Source organism: Bos taurus, chromosome 19 (assembly GCF_002263795.3).
Source record: "Bos taurus isolate L1 Dominette 01449 registration number 42190680 breed Hereford chromosome 19, ARS-UCD2.0, whole genome shotgun sequence".
In the NCBI taxonomy this organism is placed as follows: domain Eukaryota; kingdom Metazoa; phylum Chordata; class Mammalia; order Artiodactyla; family Bovidae; genus Bos; species Bos taurus.
In genome coordinates, this window is record NC_037346.1 from 20320367 (window position 1) to 20338228 (window position 17862).

The following is a 17862-nucleotide window of genomic DNA, read 5'->3' on the forward strand; positions in this document are numbered from 1 at the left end:
GCAGGATCTTAGTTCCCTGATCAAGGACTGAACCCAGGCTGTCCAGTGAAAGTGCTGAATCCCAGGCACTGGAGCCCCAGGGAATTCCCATGACTGGTTTTTTATAAAGTCTGGAGATGATCAGTTGGGAGGTTTAGCATGCCTTCTGGCCCTCAAGTCCGCATCCCATTTGTCTTCCGCCTCCCTTCCCTCCAAGAAAGCACCATCCACCAGGCCATTGCTTTTTTTTTTTTTTCCAAAAACACCATTTTAATAAGGAAACAACAGAAATAGAAGATTGTTCTCTGACTGGAGCCCAGACCCCATATAATACATTACATGTTCAAAGTAGCCTGCAGCCAACTCCTGGGCCTCTCCCTGGGATGCTTTGACCCTCTGTTCCATGCCAAATTCCTGCACCCATGGACCTCTGCGCATCTCTAGAATATGCCTGACACTCCCCTTATCCCAAAACGCAGTGGCCAGGAGGGAAGCCTGACAGGTCGCTGGGGTTGGAGGAGGGGAAGGTGGGCAAGAGGGTGTTTTTCACAGCCAGACTGACGTCAGGGGAAGATCTCCCTCTTTTAGGGTGTAGGGCCACCAGGGGAGCAGCGGGGGGTGTCCTGCTTTGGTGTGGCGCATGAGTGGTGTGGCCTAGGGAAGTCCAACCTGAGCTTGGGGTAGAGTCCCTAAACCCCTTAAGATCCCTTAGCGTTATTGCCTCTGCCAGGAAGGGGCAGAAGGCAGAACTGACCGTTCCTGGGGCCTTAGAGAAAGACTAGAGATCTCCCCAGGGGACTGATGTCAGCATGCCAGGACTACTCAGAGGTCACTGCTGAGAGCAGGGTTGGCCACTGGCAGCGGCCCTGTGAGGAGCCCCCTGGCACAGTTTCCGCCACTGTCATGTCAGGGCTGCTGCATGCCAGGGCTGGAGGGTGGTCACATGGAGGGAGGTACTCCACCCTGCCTGTGAATTCCAGCCCAGAGGTCCCAGGCCTGAGAGAGGGTCAGGAGAATGCTGGTTCTTGGTGCATGTGCTCCAGCTGTGTTTGGCCTGGAGGCAGATGCCCCTGACTTGGACCCAAGGAAGGGCCCTAAGTGGGCAGTGGTCCCAAGATAATAGGCCCTGGTGGGTATTGCAGGCGGGAAGTGCAGAACTTCTTGAGGGACTGGCCGCATCTCTTCCCAGGTGGTATGTACAGGAGGTGGAGGGCAAGGGAGCAGGAAGCTGGGAGCTCTGCTGCTGGACTGGGATGCAGGGCGGAGCCGGCTTCCCCAGGCCGCCCCACCTAGATGGAGACTTCATATTCTCTCGTCTCCTGCAAAGGAAAGAGACTTCTGGGAGTTGGAAACTTGTCAAAGCCTTGCCAGTCCACAATCCACCTTCCCGAGGAAAAAGGAAAGAGTGAAAGGGCTTGGCAGGACACTCAGGGGTACCTGGCCAAGGGAGCACAGAATTGGGTCCTGACTGGGGTGTTGAGCCTGGCCTGGGTACTTACTCCAGTCTCGTAAGTTGGATTATCAAACGCTGACTCCACGGTGATGCGGTCATAAGGGCGGGGTCGTGTCCGGGGCAGCTGCAGGGGGCTGTTCCCCTGGAGCCTGTGCAGCAGAGAAGCCTAGGAGTCAGGAGTGCTGGGCGGGAGCGAGTCAGGGGTGCAGGACAGGCAGAGAAGCCGGACTCACCTGCAGAAGTAGAGGTACACGCCTCCCACCAAGAGCGCCATCGCTACCAGCGGCAAGAAGATGGCAGCTGCGAGGTGAGCAGCATCCAGTGTGCTGGAGGCAGCTGGCACCTTGGCAACTGAAAGCACAGAGGATGGGGCTGGGGCAGAGGGCCCTGTCGCCTGAGCCCCATGTCCCCTCACCTCTGCCCAGAGGCAGCCAGCTGCCAGCTCCCTCTAGCTGGCTGGGGGCAGGGGAAGGAGCTTTTTGCCCCCTGGTAGTCCCACATCTCTCTCTTTCTCTGCCCTCCCTCCTTGGGGAGCCCACAGCCTGGAAGCTGTGAGAACAAGGGGCAGGGAGATTATTTCCCTGGTCCTTGAGGAGGTTGGGGGCTCACCATCCAGGCTGCGGCCGCTGTAGAAGCCGTCCAGAGAGGCTGGAATAAGAGGGGAGGGCCAAGGGCCGTGGGTGAGCCCAAAGAGCCAGACCACAAAGGCAGGGAGGGGGCTGGTCATGGGGAGGAATTTGTCCAAGTGGAGCCCACCCCAGAGTTTGTCACCAGGTCAGAAGGATCTGGCAGACACCCGAGAAACCAGGAATAACATAAGAGGTGGGGGTGCCGTGGGCAAGGGGTTTTGGTTCTTGGCCTCTGACATCTTTGCCAGGGCAGCCCTGTGGGCCAGGCAGAGGTTCAGCAGATGGTAGGACACTCACCAGCCCTACAGATGGGCGGGGGGTCACTCCAATGTGAGGGGTGTCCGGGCACACACTTGATGCTGGCCTGGCCCTTCAGCACATAGCCAGGGGCACATGAGAAGTGGACAGTAGCCCCCGCTGGGTGCAGCCGCTTCTCGGGACTGCGGGCACCATTCTCGGGGGCGCTGAGGCCATGGCACGGTTTGAGCTGTTCCACTGCAAAACAGGCAGGGCCCAGTGAGGGTGCCAGGCCCCTAGCCGCCAGAGGCAGCATCCTCTCACCTCCCCGTTTGAACTCACGGAGACATTTGGGGGCCCGGTCACTCCACTTGGGGCTGCTGGCTTGGCGGTCATGGCAGGTGAGGAGGGCACTACCCGTCAGCACAAAACCCTGGTCACAGATATACTGCACAGTGGCCCCCACGGGGAACTTAGGGCTCGATATGAGACGTCGGCTGTGTTCCACATCCCCAGGGTCGAGACAGGAAGTCACTGAGGGTAGAGAGTGACAAAGGGAAGTGGCCCAAGTAGAACTCAACAAAACTCAGTGCATACTGGCTTTGTTCCAGGCCTGCCAAAATCTTCACAGCACAGGGCTCCACCCCTATTTATCTGCCCCTACCATTGTGCTGGTGTTCTCTCTCCATTTGTCCCCCTCCCCATTCATCAGAATCAACAAACACTGATGGGCCACATACCAGGAATGGAAAACTTGGAGTACTTGGTGGATTACTCTATGAGAAGGTATGATCCTACTTCACAGATGAGGCAACCGAGGCTATGACTATCAGCTAATAACAGCTAGAGTCTGGATTAGAATCCGGGAGAGAGGCTTCTAGGTTGCAATGGGGAGAGCGTGGGGAACAGGTACACTTACCTCTCTGGCATGAGGGCAGGTCCTCACTCCAGGTGAGGTCCCACTGGCACATGAGGACACTGGAGCCTACCACCTGGTAGCCAGGGTAGCACTGGTAGGTGACGACGGTGCCATGCACCAGCTCAGGCTGCGACGGGCTCTTCCAGCCATTGGGGATTTCAGGTAGCTCCGGACAGGTGTCATTACGGGGCACCTCTGGGGGCAGCAAGATGCAGGCCCTCAGCAGCACCCAAGGAAGACTGTGCTAGCTTCCCTCCCCTCGAGGGCACTCCAGTTCCTGCTAATTCATCCACGCCTGGCCTGGCCTGGGCAGGCTCAGCGATCATGCCTTCCTGCTCAGGGATTCCTTCTTGCCTGTCTCCTAGATTCCAGGGTTGTCACCTAAGCTTTGTCCTTACTTCCCAAGTGCGTTGGCCAATTCCTTAGCCCTGAGAGAGGGGCCGGGTAGGGTGGGGAAAACTGTCACTTCAATGAAGGCCTTTCCTCAGTTCCCTGTCTACCCAATTCCGTTTAGCAGAGGCTTGCTTCCTCTCACTGGGCCCTCAGGGGAGATGGAGAATAAGATTAACTTCCCAAAGGTGATGCCTGGAATGTCCCAGCTTCCAGCTTCCCCCAATCAGATAAGAGTGCTCAGACTCCTCACCTCCCTGGCCTTTCTGACTTGCCTAGGCTGGGGGTCTGCACCTGGCGTCGCTTCTACCCGCCCCCCACCCCAGCAGGGCAGGGCAGGGGCAAGCTCACCAAAGAAGTGGATGACGAAGCCCTGCTGGTACCCGAGCACTGAGGCCCCGGGGTCAGACTGGAACTGAATGGTGACATCAGCCATGGAGGTAAAGAGCTTGAAGTGGCCACGGGGCCCAGAGTACTGGCCCAGGACCCGAGCTGTCAGGTCGTCCCCGTCATAGAAGGTTAGCACGTCACCCGTGCCTATGCGCAGCCTGTGGAGGGGAACCGTCAGGCAGGGTGGGCCAGCTGAGAGAGGGCCCCAGATCCCGGGAGGTGGCTTGGCCGAGCCCAGTGGGCACTCACACTCGGACGTCCAACATGATGCGCTTGTCTTCCTCCACATGCACGCCCCAGATGCAGTCCTGCCCACGGCCGTACGGCTCTGGCCAGTTGGGGGAGAGCACCACGCCAGCCGAGTCTGTGGTCTCTCCACTACACACGGCTGGAAGGCAGGGGAACCGCATCCCCTCGGTGTTCCACCCCCCTCCACCCCCAGCCAGTGCCATGTCCTGGGGCTGCCTCCTGTCCACAGGAGTGCCTGCCCACTGCTGGGACCCCCCACCTCCTCCTGGGTAGGGGAAGCTTCAATCACATGTGTCACCGGATCCCGTGGTCCCAGGCCCTGTGGCCGGCTCCCTCGTGCCCACCCTGCTCCCTGCCCACAGAAGGCCTACCCCCTGATGCCTACTGACCTCGGCAGGCGGGCTCTGTCTCATTCCACTGAGGGTCGTGGGGGTCCACGCACTCAATGATGATGGAGCCCTGCTCCAGAGTGTAGCCGGGGTCGCAGCTGAACTCCACGGTGGTCCCCACAGGGTAAGAGGGTGCGCTGCTGCTGAAGTTGCCGTATTTGACAAAGGGCTCGTAGCAATGGCCTTGCTGGAAGGCTGCAAACCACAGGACCCAGCCCAGCTCTGCACGACCGCCACAAACACGGGCCAGTCGTCCTACTTCCCTCCCCAGGGCCTTTCTCTTCCTGACAACAGATGTGTGTCTGGGTTTGGAGCAGGGGGCGGAGCAGCCCAGAGCGTCTATCCTCAGGGGGCCATCACCATTGTATTCTCAGTGCTGAGTTTGTGCTTAGTACACAGAAGGCGCTCAATACATGTTTGGTTTTTTTTTAATAAATTAATGAACACATGCACGCATGAGTGGTGCTAGAATGTCTGCTGCGGCAGTTCTTCTTCTGTAAGGGTGGGGGCTATTTTTATTCTTCAAACTCTAGAGAACTGATTCTCTTGGACCAGAGGGCCTGGGTCCAGGCAGGGGTCTCCTGCAAAGATGGAGCAGAATCCTGGATTTCAGGGGATGAATAAGGAGAGAGGACCTGGGTGGCAGGTGAGCAAGGGGCGAGTTGGAAGTAGTGATGAGGGAATTGAGGCAGAGAGGGAGAGTGTGAGAAGAGACCCTGGGCTGGAGACCCCGACCCCTGGTTAGGCCCCAGAAGGCTCACCCTCGTAGCGCAGGGCCATGCCCGCAGCCACCCCACTGCTGTCAGTACTGAGCTCCACGAAGAAGTGTCGGCTGGAGCTGAGCAGGCCCTCAATGGGCAGGTACTCCACCTCGTAGGAATCATACACGGGCGGGGCCTCCACGTTGTCCCCATTACGGATGATGAGCCTGGGCCACGAGAGCGGCAGCTGCGTGGTTGGTCGCTGAGTTGGGTGGGGTGAGGCCCCAGGCTTGGGTACCATCCCTCCGGCAGGGTACTACCAGGCCAGGCACTCCGATCCCACCAGGACACCCCCTCACCTGTCATCATCCTCAGCCAGGGAAACCTTCTCAAAGTGCAGGTGCAACCGCTGGCCCTCGGGAGCCTCAAGCAGCCAGTGGCAGGTGAGGTTGTTGCTGTAGTTGCCCGGGAAGCCGGGCGAGACGATGCGGCCGGTGGTGGCGTTGCGGATCACTCCACCGCAGGCAGCTGTGAGACGGGCCGCTGTGGGCTGGGCCCCGGCTGGATCCTAGACGGCCTAGCAAGCCTCCCCACCCATCCCAGCTCCGTGCCTTCTGCACGGGGCAGCAGGGAGCTTGCCTTCACTGCTCTGGAGGTCAATCCTTTGCCCCTGTGACCCTGCAGCTTCAGGCAGCCAACCTCCTAACCTTTCACACCTCCAGGACCATTCATGTGCAACTCCCTTGACTAGGGAATCTGCGGCTGCCTAGCCACGTGGTCCTGGGTGAGTCACCTTTCCTCACTGCTGACTTCTCAAGGAGGCCCTCCCTGATTCCTCCTCCCAGGTGAACTTTATTCCCCTTCCCAGGGCTCCAACCTTCTTGAATATATTTGCTGCCTCTGTCTCAGACCAGCTTCCTAAACCAGTTATTTTTGGATATGTCCCTTAACTAAGCCCTCCAGGGCAGGGGCCAGGTCTTTTCAAACCAGACACAGAGTTGGTATTCAATGCTTTTTTGGATAAAATGAATGAATGACTATAAAAAAGAGAGTAGGACTAGCTCAGGGATGACAAACACCTGGTGGGCATGCCCTTCACCTCCAGACCTTGTGCCTGTAGCAAGCATTGTTAGCCAGGAGACAGTCTTGAGTCAGCATCACTACTGCTGTCAATTAGTCCTGACTGACAGGCTGACCCCTTTCCAGCACTAGTCCCTCTGGCCTGGGACGGCCCCCTCATCCTTAGCAGAGGCTTGGCAGCTCGCCCTTCCCCATCACCAAGGGCTGCTGAGTTACTTGGCCACAAGCCCCTGGCAGTTAAATGGGGCCAGAGAAGAAGTCGCAGGCAATAGGACTCTGGCTGGTCCCCGGTAGCACTTTCCTTTCCTGGACCTACAGCTCTGGACTCTGCCAGCTCTCAGAGACCAGGCTACCCTGGCCAAGATGCAGTGCCTTTGTCTCCAAGTGTTCAGACTGAAGAGTATTTTAACCTAATACAGCTCCCGGGGAAGGGGTGCTGGTGAGTTTCTTCTCTGCTTCTTTGCAGAGAGGGCAGACTCGCCTTTTTGCTTGGTCTTGGAACGGCACTGCCCTTGAAATCTGACTATGCCCCGTCCTCCACTTAAATTCCTCAGTGGCTTCCTGTAACCCTCAAGATAAAGTCCAAGATCAAGAGGGGTTTCGAGCCCTTTATAAACCCGTCTCTCTTGGCTCGGCTGCAGTGCTTCCTAGCCACTGTCTTCTTCAGGCACGCCCTGCCGGTCCTCACTGTGGCGTGCCACTTCATGTCTCCGCATCTCTGCATGTCCTGTTCCAGGAATCCATTCCACTTCCCGGAGCTCTGACATGCCCGTCACCCTTCCCTGCCTTCTCCTTGGGAAGCTTGTTTGACCTCCTTCCTAATTTCTGAGCAGCTCTCCCTTACTCCCCCTGCTGGGATCTCCATGGTGCCCTGAGTTCGCCCCATCACAGCACCATCTGCCCTGAACTTCCTGAGTTGCTTTCCAGTCTTCCCATTGAACAGAGAGCTCCTTGAGGGCAGAGCCCACGTCTGGCTTATTCACACCCGCTTTGGCCTGATGCCCAGCAAGAGTTTATAGGATGAAATAAGTATCAAAACCCCAAGCTGCCTTCCACCCTGCAAACAAAACACTCCATCTCCCTTCTGTCAACAAGCCCCTCTTCACTGGCAGCAATCTCAGACTCTCCGATCACCCAGGACCAGAACCTGGGAGTCTCCTACATCCCCCCTTTTCCTCGCTGGGGTCTCTGGAAACTCTTCCCACCTCTTCATTCCCAAAGTCATTGTCTAAATTAAACCCTCTTGCCTGGCTGTCTGCAAGCTTCCAGACACCGCCCGCCTGTCTCTCCTGAGGGACAGTTCTGAACCCCTCCCTCCCGGTCTCACAAAATGTCAACGGCTCTCCACCCAGTGTCTTGGCCTGACATTCAAGGCCCTCCCACCGCCCTCTCCCCATGTCTCAGGCCTCAGCCAAACCTGGCTGTTTTCTGTGTCCCTAAAACGCTCCCTCCCCTTGTCACCTCGGGTTCACTGCCCACACTGTTCCCTCCACTGAAACCTTCAAAGCCACTCCCCCCAGGAAGCCTCCTAGGCACCCAGCTAAGAGCGACTGCTTCCACCCACTCCAGGCCACTCTGTCTCTTCATCCATACTTTTAACTTCCTGCTCTGGAAGTTGGTGAGCCAGGGGCTGTCTTCCTCCCTCGTTTCCTAGAACTGTGGGCTCCTTGAGGGCACAGTCCCTGTTTAATTCCACTCGGTATACCTGTGGTGCCTCCATACAGTAAGTGCTCAAGAAGCGCAGGTTGTGTGAATGCTACTGAGGTGTGAGGCTATTTTCTGGCTTCCTTATGGAGAGCAAATGGAGGTGCCAGACCGCAACAGAGAGCAGGAATGAGCCCCCCACCTCACTTCCCTGTTTGGCACTGAGTCCCCGGGGGCCACTCACCGATGCAGACCGGCTCCTGAGAATCCCAGAAGGGCTGGGTGGCGTTGAGACAGGTAAGGAGCCTGGCACCCTTCAGCTGGTAGCCAGTGGCACAGCGGAAGCGGGCACTACCTCCAGGGTGGAGGCTGGTGACAGTCACAGCTCCGTAAGCTGGACGTCGGGGAAAGTGGCAGCTCAGGAGGTAGGCTGCAGAGAGAGAATGGGTGACGTGTGTGTGTGTGGTGTGTGTGTGTGTGTGTGTGGAAGGGGCTGAGTCATAGCCAGGGCAAAAGAGGCCTGCCCTAGCCTGCCTCGAGGTGTCAGAGGAAGCATCAGGAATCCCAGAAGAGACTCTGATCCCCTCCCCAGAAGGTGTCAGTGATACTTCCGGCAGCCTGGGCTGGAGCAAGCACAGAGCTGGAAGTTGGAGCCTTGGATTCCAAGCTTTGACACTCCAGGCAAGTTATATCTCCTTTCTGTGTCCTGGTTTCCTCATTTGTTAAATGAGGTTCAAAATGTCAGTCCACCTTCAGGGTTATTGTGAAAATAAATGGGGAGTATTTTATTCAGCTTGGTATCCCTGGAACCAAGAAATGTGTACTGAATGACTTATAGATGTGCTGTTGCTGCTGCTGCTGCTGCTAAGTTGCTTCAGTCGTGTCCGACCCTATGCGACCCCACCAGGCTCCCCCGTCCCTCGAAATAGTGAAAAGCCTACACTGATGTGAAGTATTGCTATTATTTTTTCTGCAAAGGACAAAGATGAATTACAGCAGGGAACACCAAAGTCAAACAGTAAAAACTTTCCCGGTATTCACTGAGGAATGCTAAAAACCTTGATGACAAGGGCTGTGGACTTTGAAAAACAGGAGGGGTCCGGGATGGGGAAGCAGGATGCAACTTCATGGAAGTTGTGGGAGGAACAAGTTGCCCTGGGAAACTTAACTTTTGAAATTGTCATACCAAATATGACCGAATGGTGGCAGCAAATCCTATTAAACAACCCAGCAAATCCCAATCCAGTGCCAAACTGGGGCCTTAGCTAAAAGTGGGGACCAGGGCTGAGAGGTAGGGAAGAAGGTGAGGGGTCAAGGAGAAAGGCTGAGTGAAGAGTCTGGGCTATGGAGCCTGAAAACCCTGGGGTGCTGGGAGAGATGAGGACCGTCTAGACTGAGAAAGCACTCCTGGGTCTTGGGGATGGAGGAGGCCCACCCTCACTTGATGGCACTGGGAGGATGGGAAGTGAGGTCCAGGCAGGAACTCGACTAGCCTCTGTGTGTCTTTGTATGAATATAAGAAAGGGCTGCTTCTGGGCAGACCAGGGTCCAGACACAATGTCAATGCCAGTGCTTAGTCACTCAGTCGTATCTGACTCTATGCAAAACCCCATGGACTGTAGCCCGCCAGGCTCCTTGCTCCATGGGATTCTCCAGGCAAGAATACTGGAGTGGGTTGCCATTTCCTACTCCAGGGGATCCTCCTGACCCAGGGATCTAGACCGCATCTCCTGTGTCTCCTGCATTGTAGGCAGATTCTTTACCTTTGAGTCATTACTAGTTTTGTGATTTTTACCTGGCCTGGCCTTAGTTACTACGTCTGTGAAAAGGGGAGATCATTCTTACTTATCCCTCTCTCACAGAGTTCTTAGAAGAATGGCCAGTGAGTGGTAGCTTATGATTGGCAGTCAGTTGTACGGGGGCAGTGCTCAGGAGGTGGGCTCTGAGGTCAGACTGCCTGGGTTTGAATACAGGATCCTCTCCTTGCTATGCCACATTGGGCAAGTTACCTGACTTCTCTGTGCCTCAATTTCCTTGTTTACCCACCCTGCATTCTGTTGTTACATGAGAAGATATTTGTGCAGTGTCTGAACCTTCCATATTTGAACCTTCACTAATACTTCTGGGCAGGGAAAGTGAAAGTGTTAGTCGCTTAGTTGTCTGACTTTTTGCAACCCCATGGATCATAGCCTCTGTCCATGAGATTTTCCAGGGAAGAATATGGGAGTAAGTAGCCATTCCCTTCTCTAGGGGGTCTTCCTGACCCAGAGATAGAATCGGAGTCTCCCTCACTCCTGGCAGATTGTTTACTATCTGAGCCACCAGAGAAGCCCTGGCACAGAACAGCACCAGATGCTGTTATTGTTTGTAATTTTGATTAATAAAAGCACCTCACATCTGCATGGGAAAGGGAGCACCTTCCAGCTTCTAAAGTGCCTTCATGGGACTCCCATGGCGGTCCACCGGTTAAGGCTTTGCGCTTCCAATGCAGGGGACACAGGTTCGATCCGTAGTTGGGGAACCAAGACCCCACATGCCGCGGAGCACAATGGAAAAAAAAATAGGTGAGGAAAAAACTAAGGTTCAGAGAGATGGAGGGACTTGGCCTGATCACACAGTCAGTAAGTGGTAGAGTGGGCATTTGAAGCTCCTGGCTCTGGAGCCCACTTGCTTTCTATCTCCCCTTTCCCACCTGCTTTCCCAGTTGAAGTAGAAACGTGGGCTCAAGAATCAGAGAAACCTGGGAGTAATAAGCAAGGCTGCCCTGGATGGTGGTGCAGGGTGGCCACTCACAGCGATCTGGGGAGGAACCTGAGCTTGGGGTGGGATGGGACACTCTACCCAGAATGGAGGGGGGATGACACCCAGGGCGGTCTAGGTCATGAGGCAGATGGCATACTCAGAACTTGTATTTCCATCTTCCCCGTAACTCTTGGAACAGAGACCCCCCTCCCCAACTTCACAGATTAGGAAATGGGGCTGGTGTGAGGTGAGAGCAGGAGGCTGGGGGCAGACGATGAAGCCCCCAGACTCCATGGTGGATAAAGTGCCGCTTCCCAGGACGAGCTTCCTCATGTTGCCATGACGACTGTTCCCGGGGAGCCTGCATCACTGCAATCTGTTGAGCTATTTTCTCCCTGGCATCTGTTTCTGGGGCCAAGTCCGGTGCCAGGAATATTCAGGAGGGAGGAGGGGGATGCCTGGCAAGGCCCTCTGCTTCCTCACCCTGCCTGAGGCTGTGGGAGGGGAGCTGGAATTTGGTTCTGCAGATGAGACCCCTGCCTCATGATCTCCAACATTCTCTTGGACAGCTCTGGTAGGGCTGTTGGTCCGGGGCCCCTCACCCCCTGTTCTGGCACCCTCTTTCTCCAGCCGGGGGAGACGCGCGTATGAGTGCACGTTCCTCCTGTTCCCATCTCTGGGATCAGGGCTAATTACAGCCTATAATTAGGGGAATTACACTCATTAAGGAAAGAGCTGATCATTGACAAAAACTGGGCCGAGGAGGGAGGGCTTCTGGGAACTGAGAAAGACACAGGACTGGGCCAGCTTTCCCAGCCCCTCCTTGGGGTCCGCACCCCTCACCAGGCCTCCACCTCGCTACATTTCAGCCACCTTTGTCTGGCCCAACAGAGAGAAGGTCCGAGGATTTGTGCAAAGGAATCTAGCTACCGAGAAGGTTACCGTGGCGTGAAATTATGCCTGCTGTAGGGAGGATTGATGAGCTGTTATGGAGGCTGGCCGGGCTGCCGAGATGTCACCGCTGCCTCAAGGCAAGCTGGTCCCTTGTCTCTGACAAGCCCCTGGCCAGCCCCTGATGACCACGAGGCTCCCTATCGCCACACCAGACTGCTCCCCCAGTTTAGGTGGAGAGGCCAGGAAGGTGTGGGTACTTCTTAGGGGGAGGACCAAGCATCCCCATCTCCAGAGGAGTGGCGAAGTGGTTCCTGGTGATCAAGACAATTGTTCTCATCAATTATGTCCCCATTGGCACTCCCCAGTCTGAACTGGTTACCTTGTCACAGCAGTGCAAGGGATCAAGGAGACTGTCTGGGGACGAAGGGGCCAGGAGGGATCCTGGTGGGAGAGGGACAGAGCTGCTTTTCCTCCCTTTCCCATCCTGCCAGTTCTTTAATATAGTCTCCAGTTTTCTCATGAATGAGTGCTAAGCAGCTGTCCACCATGGCTTTGTGGACTCGGTGTTTTGGTCTCATTTTACAATGGAGGGAAAGAGGTCAGAGGGTTAGAGAGGTCAAATGACTTGCACAAGGTTGATAGCCAGGGGGAAGGAGATTCAGACGCGGATCTGCCCTTCTCTTGAGTCTGTGATTTTCCTATTACGTCATGCCACTCTCCTATTTCCAGAGGTACTCTGAGCTGACTGGGACATGGGCCAGGTCCAGGGTGGGTGAGACAGTTCAGGAAGGCGAGGGTCGTAGGTAAGGACCTCTAGATGGTCAGCTGTCAAGCCCCTTTGACCTTGACCCCCTTGCATTTGGGAAGCGGGCTTCTGTTGTTAACTGCCTGTTAAGTGTCTGCCTGCTGCGGAGATTCTGAATTCCTTGAGGGCAAGGACTACGCTGGATCTTAATACTCCCAGTCTCCAGCACAGGCCTGGCAAGGAGCAGAATCCTAGGAAAAGTTTACTGAAAGAACAAATGAGGGGTGATGGACACACCTGGGGCTACCTGATTCCGTGTCAGTCCCCCTTCGGGACGAGTTCTCTGGTGGGTGGTAGGTGGAGGAGGGAATGTCCTGGAGGTGTCAGATGGGCCATACTCACCCCAGTGTATGTTACTAGCCTCTCTGTGTTCCCCCCAAGGCTGTAACAGCACCAGAGACCCCCATAGGGCAGCCAGTCTGGACTGGTGCTGCCCTCAGCTCCCCAGGCCTACCTTGGTAGTGGAAATGGAAGGTGCCAGGCCCAGCAGGGGGTGGGAGGCTCTGGAACCTCAGGGCTGCCTGGTGGGTGGGGCTGCGGATGACTTGGCCCCTCAGCAGGAAAGACTGGTTGGCCAGGGGCAGTGGGTCAGGCCCCCCAAGGCCCTCCACGGTCACGGTCTCCCCCTCTCGGAGGCTGATGTTCTGGACCTGCCCATGGGATAGACAGAGCAAAGCAGAAGGGTCAGGCTTCTTTTTACTGATTGAGCCCTGCTGCCCTCAGGCTCCCGCAGGCCCCGAGGCATGGCCAGTCCTCGGTGCCCCCTGGGCATTGGAGCCCCCAGCCTGGAGCTAGGCTCTTCAGTGCAGGAAGAGCTCATTTTACCTCCCCAGTAACCCTGTGGAATGGGACCTGAAGTTCAGAGATAGTAAGTATATTATTCAAGGTCGCAGAGAGATTATAGGGCTTCTCAGGTAGTGCGATGGTAAAGAATCTGCCTGCCAATGCAGGAGACACAGGGGACACAGGTTTGATCCCTGGATTGGGAACCTCCTGGAGAAGGGAATGGCAACCCACTCCAGTATTCTTGCCTGGAGAATTCCATGGACAGAGGAGCCTGACAGGCCACAGTCCATGGTATTGCAAAGAGTCAGACACAGCTGAGCACACACATGCACGCACCCAGAGATTAGTAGAAGTGGGATTTGTAAACACATCTGGAGAAGGGAAAGGCTACCCACTCCAATATTCTGGCCTGGAGAATTCCATGGACTGTATAGTCCTCAGGGTCGCAAAGAGTCGGACACGACTGAACGACTTGCATGTCACTTCACTTCTGTTTTCCAAAACTTTTCAACTACACCATATGCTTCCTGTCCCTTCCTTGCTTGAGGCTCAGTTTTCTCATCTGTAAAGTGGGGATGTAGTGGGTAGGTTGAACTAGGTGGTGTCCAGGGGCCTGGCCAGCAAGGTGGGGTCTTAAACATCAGACCCATGAGCCCAGTTTCCCCTGAAAATCCCCTGCTGGATCCCTCACAGGCATCTCTCACCCAGTCTGCCTCAAACTGAGCCACCTTCTTCTCTTTCCTCAACTAGCAGCTCTCCTGGCCCCTAGCTCAGGGAATGACCTCACTATCCATCTGTAAGCCCAAGTTAGAAACTAGCATATTGCCTCCTGCCTCATATTCCACATCCAGTCAGTCATTCCATCCTGTCAACTGGCCCCCAGCTCTGTTCACTGCCCCCTCCCCACAGTCCTCACTGTTACTGCTCACCTGGACCAATGCAGCAGGCTCCTGCCAGCCTTTCTGCCTACAGGGCTTACCCCACTCTTCCCTCTACATCAATATTATCTGAACTGCAGCCAGTGAATCGCCCTGATCTGTGGCTGCTCATGGTGCTTTCTTATTTAAATCCTCTGTGAGTTTCCAGTGAGCCCACAAAGACCATAGTATCTAGCCCGAGCTCTTTGCTGTGGCCCTGGGGTCCCTGCCCCACTTGGCCCCTACTGACTGCTCAGCCTGGTCTTACACCACACCCCTCCCTTCTGATCATTTCCTGTCTGTCACAGGCCCCTCTGCCATCGCTCCAATCCTTAGTCCTTCAATCCCTGGAGCATCCTTCTGGGCTCCATGCCTTCATTCAGTCAAACAAGGATTGGACAGCAACAGAGTCTGCCCAGAGGAGAAATGGTAGTGATAGGATTAGAATAGGATAGTTAAACAGGTAGCTATCGAAGTCCCAGTAGGAGACTATGGATAGAGAGGGGAAACCTAGAAAACTTTGGGACACCAGTATAAGTTAATGATCACTCAAGAAAGCTATTGGAACATTGTGAAATGAAGCAGGCTTGCTTAACCATAAAGCCATAAATAAAAGCATGAGACATGCCCCAGGCCATTAGATAAAGAGAAAAAACCAACAACAACCTTCCACTGTTTTGAATAAGTGTTAGTAAGTAAGTGTTAGTTGCTCAGTCGTGCCTGACTCTTTGCGACCCCATGGACTGCCGCCCACCAGGCTCCTGTGTCCATGAGATTTTCCAAGCAAGAATACTGGAGTGGGTTGCCATTTCTTTCTCCAGGGGATCTTCCCTGACCCAGGGATCGAACCCTGGTCTCCTGCATTGCAGGCAGATTCTTAACCAACTGAGCTACTTGCTATGATAATCCAAAGAATTGATGCTTTCGAACTATGGTGCTGGAGAAGACTCTTGAGGGTGTCTTGGAGAGCAAGGAGATCAAACCAGTCAATCCTAAGGGAAATAAACACTGAATATTCACTGGAAGAACCGATGCTGAAGCTGAAGCTCCAACAATTTGTCCACCAAGAGCTGACTCATTGGAAAAGACCCTGATGCTGGGAAAGATTGACGGCAGGAGGAGAAGGGGGCGACAGAAGATGAGATGATTGGATGGCATCATCGACTCAATGGACATGAGTTTGAGCAAACTCTGGGAGGGAGTGAAGGACAGGGAACCCTGGTGTGCTGCAGTTCATGGGGTCGCAAATAGTCAGACACCACTGAGTGACTGAGCAACAACAATGATAATCCTAGTTTGACCTCATAGGATCAAACACTCTCCTGCCCGATATGAAGGAGCAACTAGTGATGTAAGCCTGACATCTTCTCAAAGAAGGCAGTCTTTCTCCCTCCCTCACTTTCCTTTGACTATAAAAGTGTAGCCTACTTAATCCTCGGGGCAGAGTTCCCTCACCTGCCCACTTGCTTCTCTTACAATAAATCCTATATTAATAAACCTACTTCTTGCCTATCACTTTGACTCTCGCTGAATTCCTCCTGCAGTGATTCACAAAGAACCTGCCCTTCATTAAGTTCTGAAACCAGGCATGTGACCTCAGTTGGAAGATCATGGGTTTTGGACGGGTTTGAGTCCCGGCACTGAGATGGGATTGAGTCCCAGTCTTAGGTGAGTGGCTTCTGTCCAGGTGAGTGTGTGGCCTGGTAGAGAAGCATTGGGTCAGGAGCCCAGAGGTCTGGAACCTAATTCTAGCCATGTGATCTTGGACAAATATGCCGACTATTTGAGCTTTAGTTTCTTCATATATAAAACGGCCTAGTGTGAATCTTTGCTACTCAAAATGCGGTCCCTGGGCCAGCAACGTCAGCACCACCCAGGAGCTGACTCTCAGACCCCGTCTGCTGCTGCTGCTGCTGCTGCTGCTAAGTCGCTTCAGTCATATCCGACTCTGTGTGACCCCATAGATGGCAGCCCACTAGGCTCCTGTCCCTGGGATTCTCCAGGCAAGAATACTGGAGTGGATTGCCATTTCCTTCTCCAATGCATGAAAGTGAAAAGTGAAAGTGAAGTCACTCAGTTGTGCCCGACTCTTAGTGGCCCCATGGACTGGAGCCCACCAGGCTCCTCCGTCCATGGGATTTTCCAGGCAAGAGTACTGGAGTGGAGTGCCATTGCCTTCTCCGCAGACGCCGTCTAAGATCTACTAAATCATCTGTTGCATTTTAACAAGGGGGCTTCTCAGGTGGTGCTAGTGGTAAAGAATCCGCCTGCCAATGCAGGAGACGCAGGAGACGTAGGTTTGATCTCTGGGTTGGGAAGATCCCCTGGAATAGGAAATAGCAACCCATTCCAGTATTCTTGCTGGAAAATTCCACGGACAGAGGAGTCTGGTGGGCTACAGTCCATGGGGTTGTAAAGAGTCAGACACGACAGCACATGCACACACACTTTTTAACAAGATTTCCCCTGTGACTCCAAAGCACTGATCAACATAGTTTCCAAAGTGAAAGTGTAAGTGTTAGTTGCTCAGTCATGTCCGACTCTTTGTAACCCCATGGACTGTAGCCCCTCAGGCTCATCTGTCCATGGAATTCTCCAGGCAAGAGAGGCAACAGGTTGCCATTCCCTTCTCCAGGGGATCTTCCTGATGCCGGGATCGAACTCGGTCTCCCACATTGCAGGCAGACCTTTCCAAGGTCCCTAGTATGTTGCTTTGAGGTAGGACTTCCATGGATTATCCACTTGGGCTAGTTAAGTAGCATCCAGTGAGTCACCAAATCCCTCCTAATCTTATCTCCCAAATATTTCAGATGACTCCCTCTCTCCATCCTTTTGTCTCTATCTTGGCTCTGATTACCCCCACCAGGACCCCACCCCTCCATTGTTTCCCACCTGACCTTCACCCTGTCCATTCCCAACTCGTCTCCTGGGCCCTGGCTGTCCCTTATTGGATCATGTCTCTCTTCTACCCAAAGCTGTTGGTGATTTCAGATTGTCCACAAGACAAGGTCCAAACTTCCCAGCTCACTGTTGATTTCGGCAGCTATGCCAGCCTCTTATCTTCACTGCGGCCACAGGCCATGCTTACTCCCCTCCTCTGGGTATTTGCATGCCCAGGATCCTGCCCAGGAAATGCCTGCCCTTCTTCCTCTCCTGCTGAAGCTGCTCATTCTTTCAGGTCTCAGGGCCACCATCCTCTGCCTCTGAAGTCAGTTCCTTTACTTCAGGCCCTCCCCACCTGTCCTCTATCTATTAAAGCCTAAAGGTAGCATTTTGGGTCACAATGTCCTCTTTACTGGGGCTTCCCAGGTGGAGCTAGTGGTAAAGATCCCACCTGCCAATGCAGACACATTAGAGTCATGGGTTCAATCCCTGGGTCGGGAAGGTCCCCTGGAAGAGGGCACGGCAATCCACTTCATTATTCTTGCCTGGAGAATCCCATGGGCAGAGGAGCCTGGAGGGCTACAGTCCATAGGGTTGCACAGAGTCAGACACGACTGAAGCGACTTAGCACGCACACGTCCTCTTCACTGGCCAGTTGCAATAAAGATGTATGGAAAGGGTGAATGGGCGGGTCACTGGATATATATCACTTGCCAGAGGCTGCTGAGAACAGCGAGGTCCGAGGACAGAGCTGTGCTAGGCTCTGAGCCCCTCA

The 17862-nt window shown here is 54.6% G+C and overlaps 1 protein-coding gene across 2 annotated transcripts in view; it reads right to left on the reverse strand.

The window, feature by feature from the left end:
• Positions 1 to 217: 217 nt before the first annotated feature.
• SEZ6 (seizure related 6 homolog) overlaps positions 218 to 17862 on the reverse strand; it is a 48175-nt gene continuing 30530 nt past the window's right edge. The window contains exons 4-17 of one of the 2 annotated variants that reach the window (XM_005220112.5): positions 12956 to 13151; positions 8305 to 8490; positions 5696 to 5864; positions 5397 to 5563; positions 4636 to 4830; positions 4247 to 4385; positions 3959 to 4155; positions 3218 to 3412; positions 2641 to 2832; positions 2359 to 2556; positions 2042 to 2080; positions 1666 to 1783; positions 1479 to 1581; positions 218 to 1298 (exon numbers count right to left, since the gene is read on the reverse strand). In XM_005220112.5, the coding sequence (XP_005220169.1) occupies positions 1269 to 1298; positions 1479 to 1581; positions 1666 to 1783; positions 2042 to 2080; positions 2359 to 2556; positions 2641 to 2832; positions 3218 to 3412; positions 3959 to 4155; positions 4247 to 4385; positions 4636 to 4830; positions 5397 to 5563; positions 5696 to 5864; positions 8305 to 8490; positions 12956 to 13151 (2124 nt within the window). In that variant the 3' untranslated portion in view covers positions 218 to 1268. 2 annotated transcript variants of the gene reach the window in all.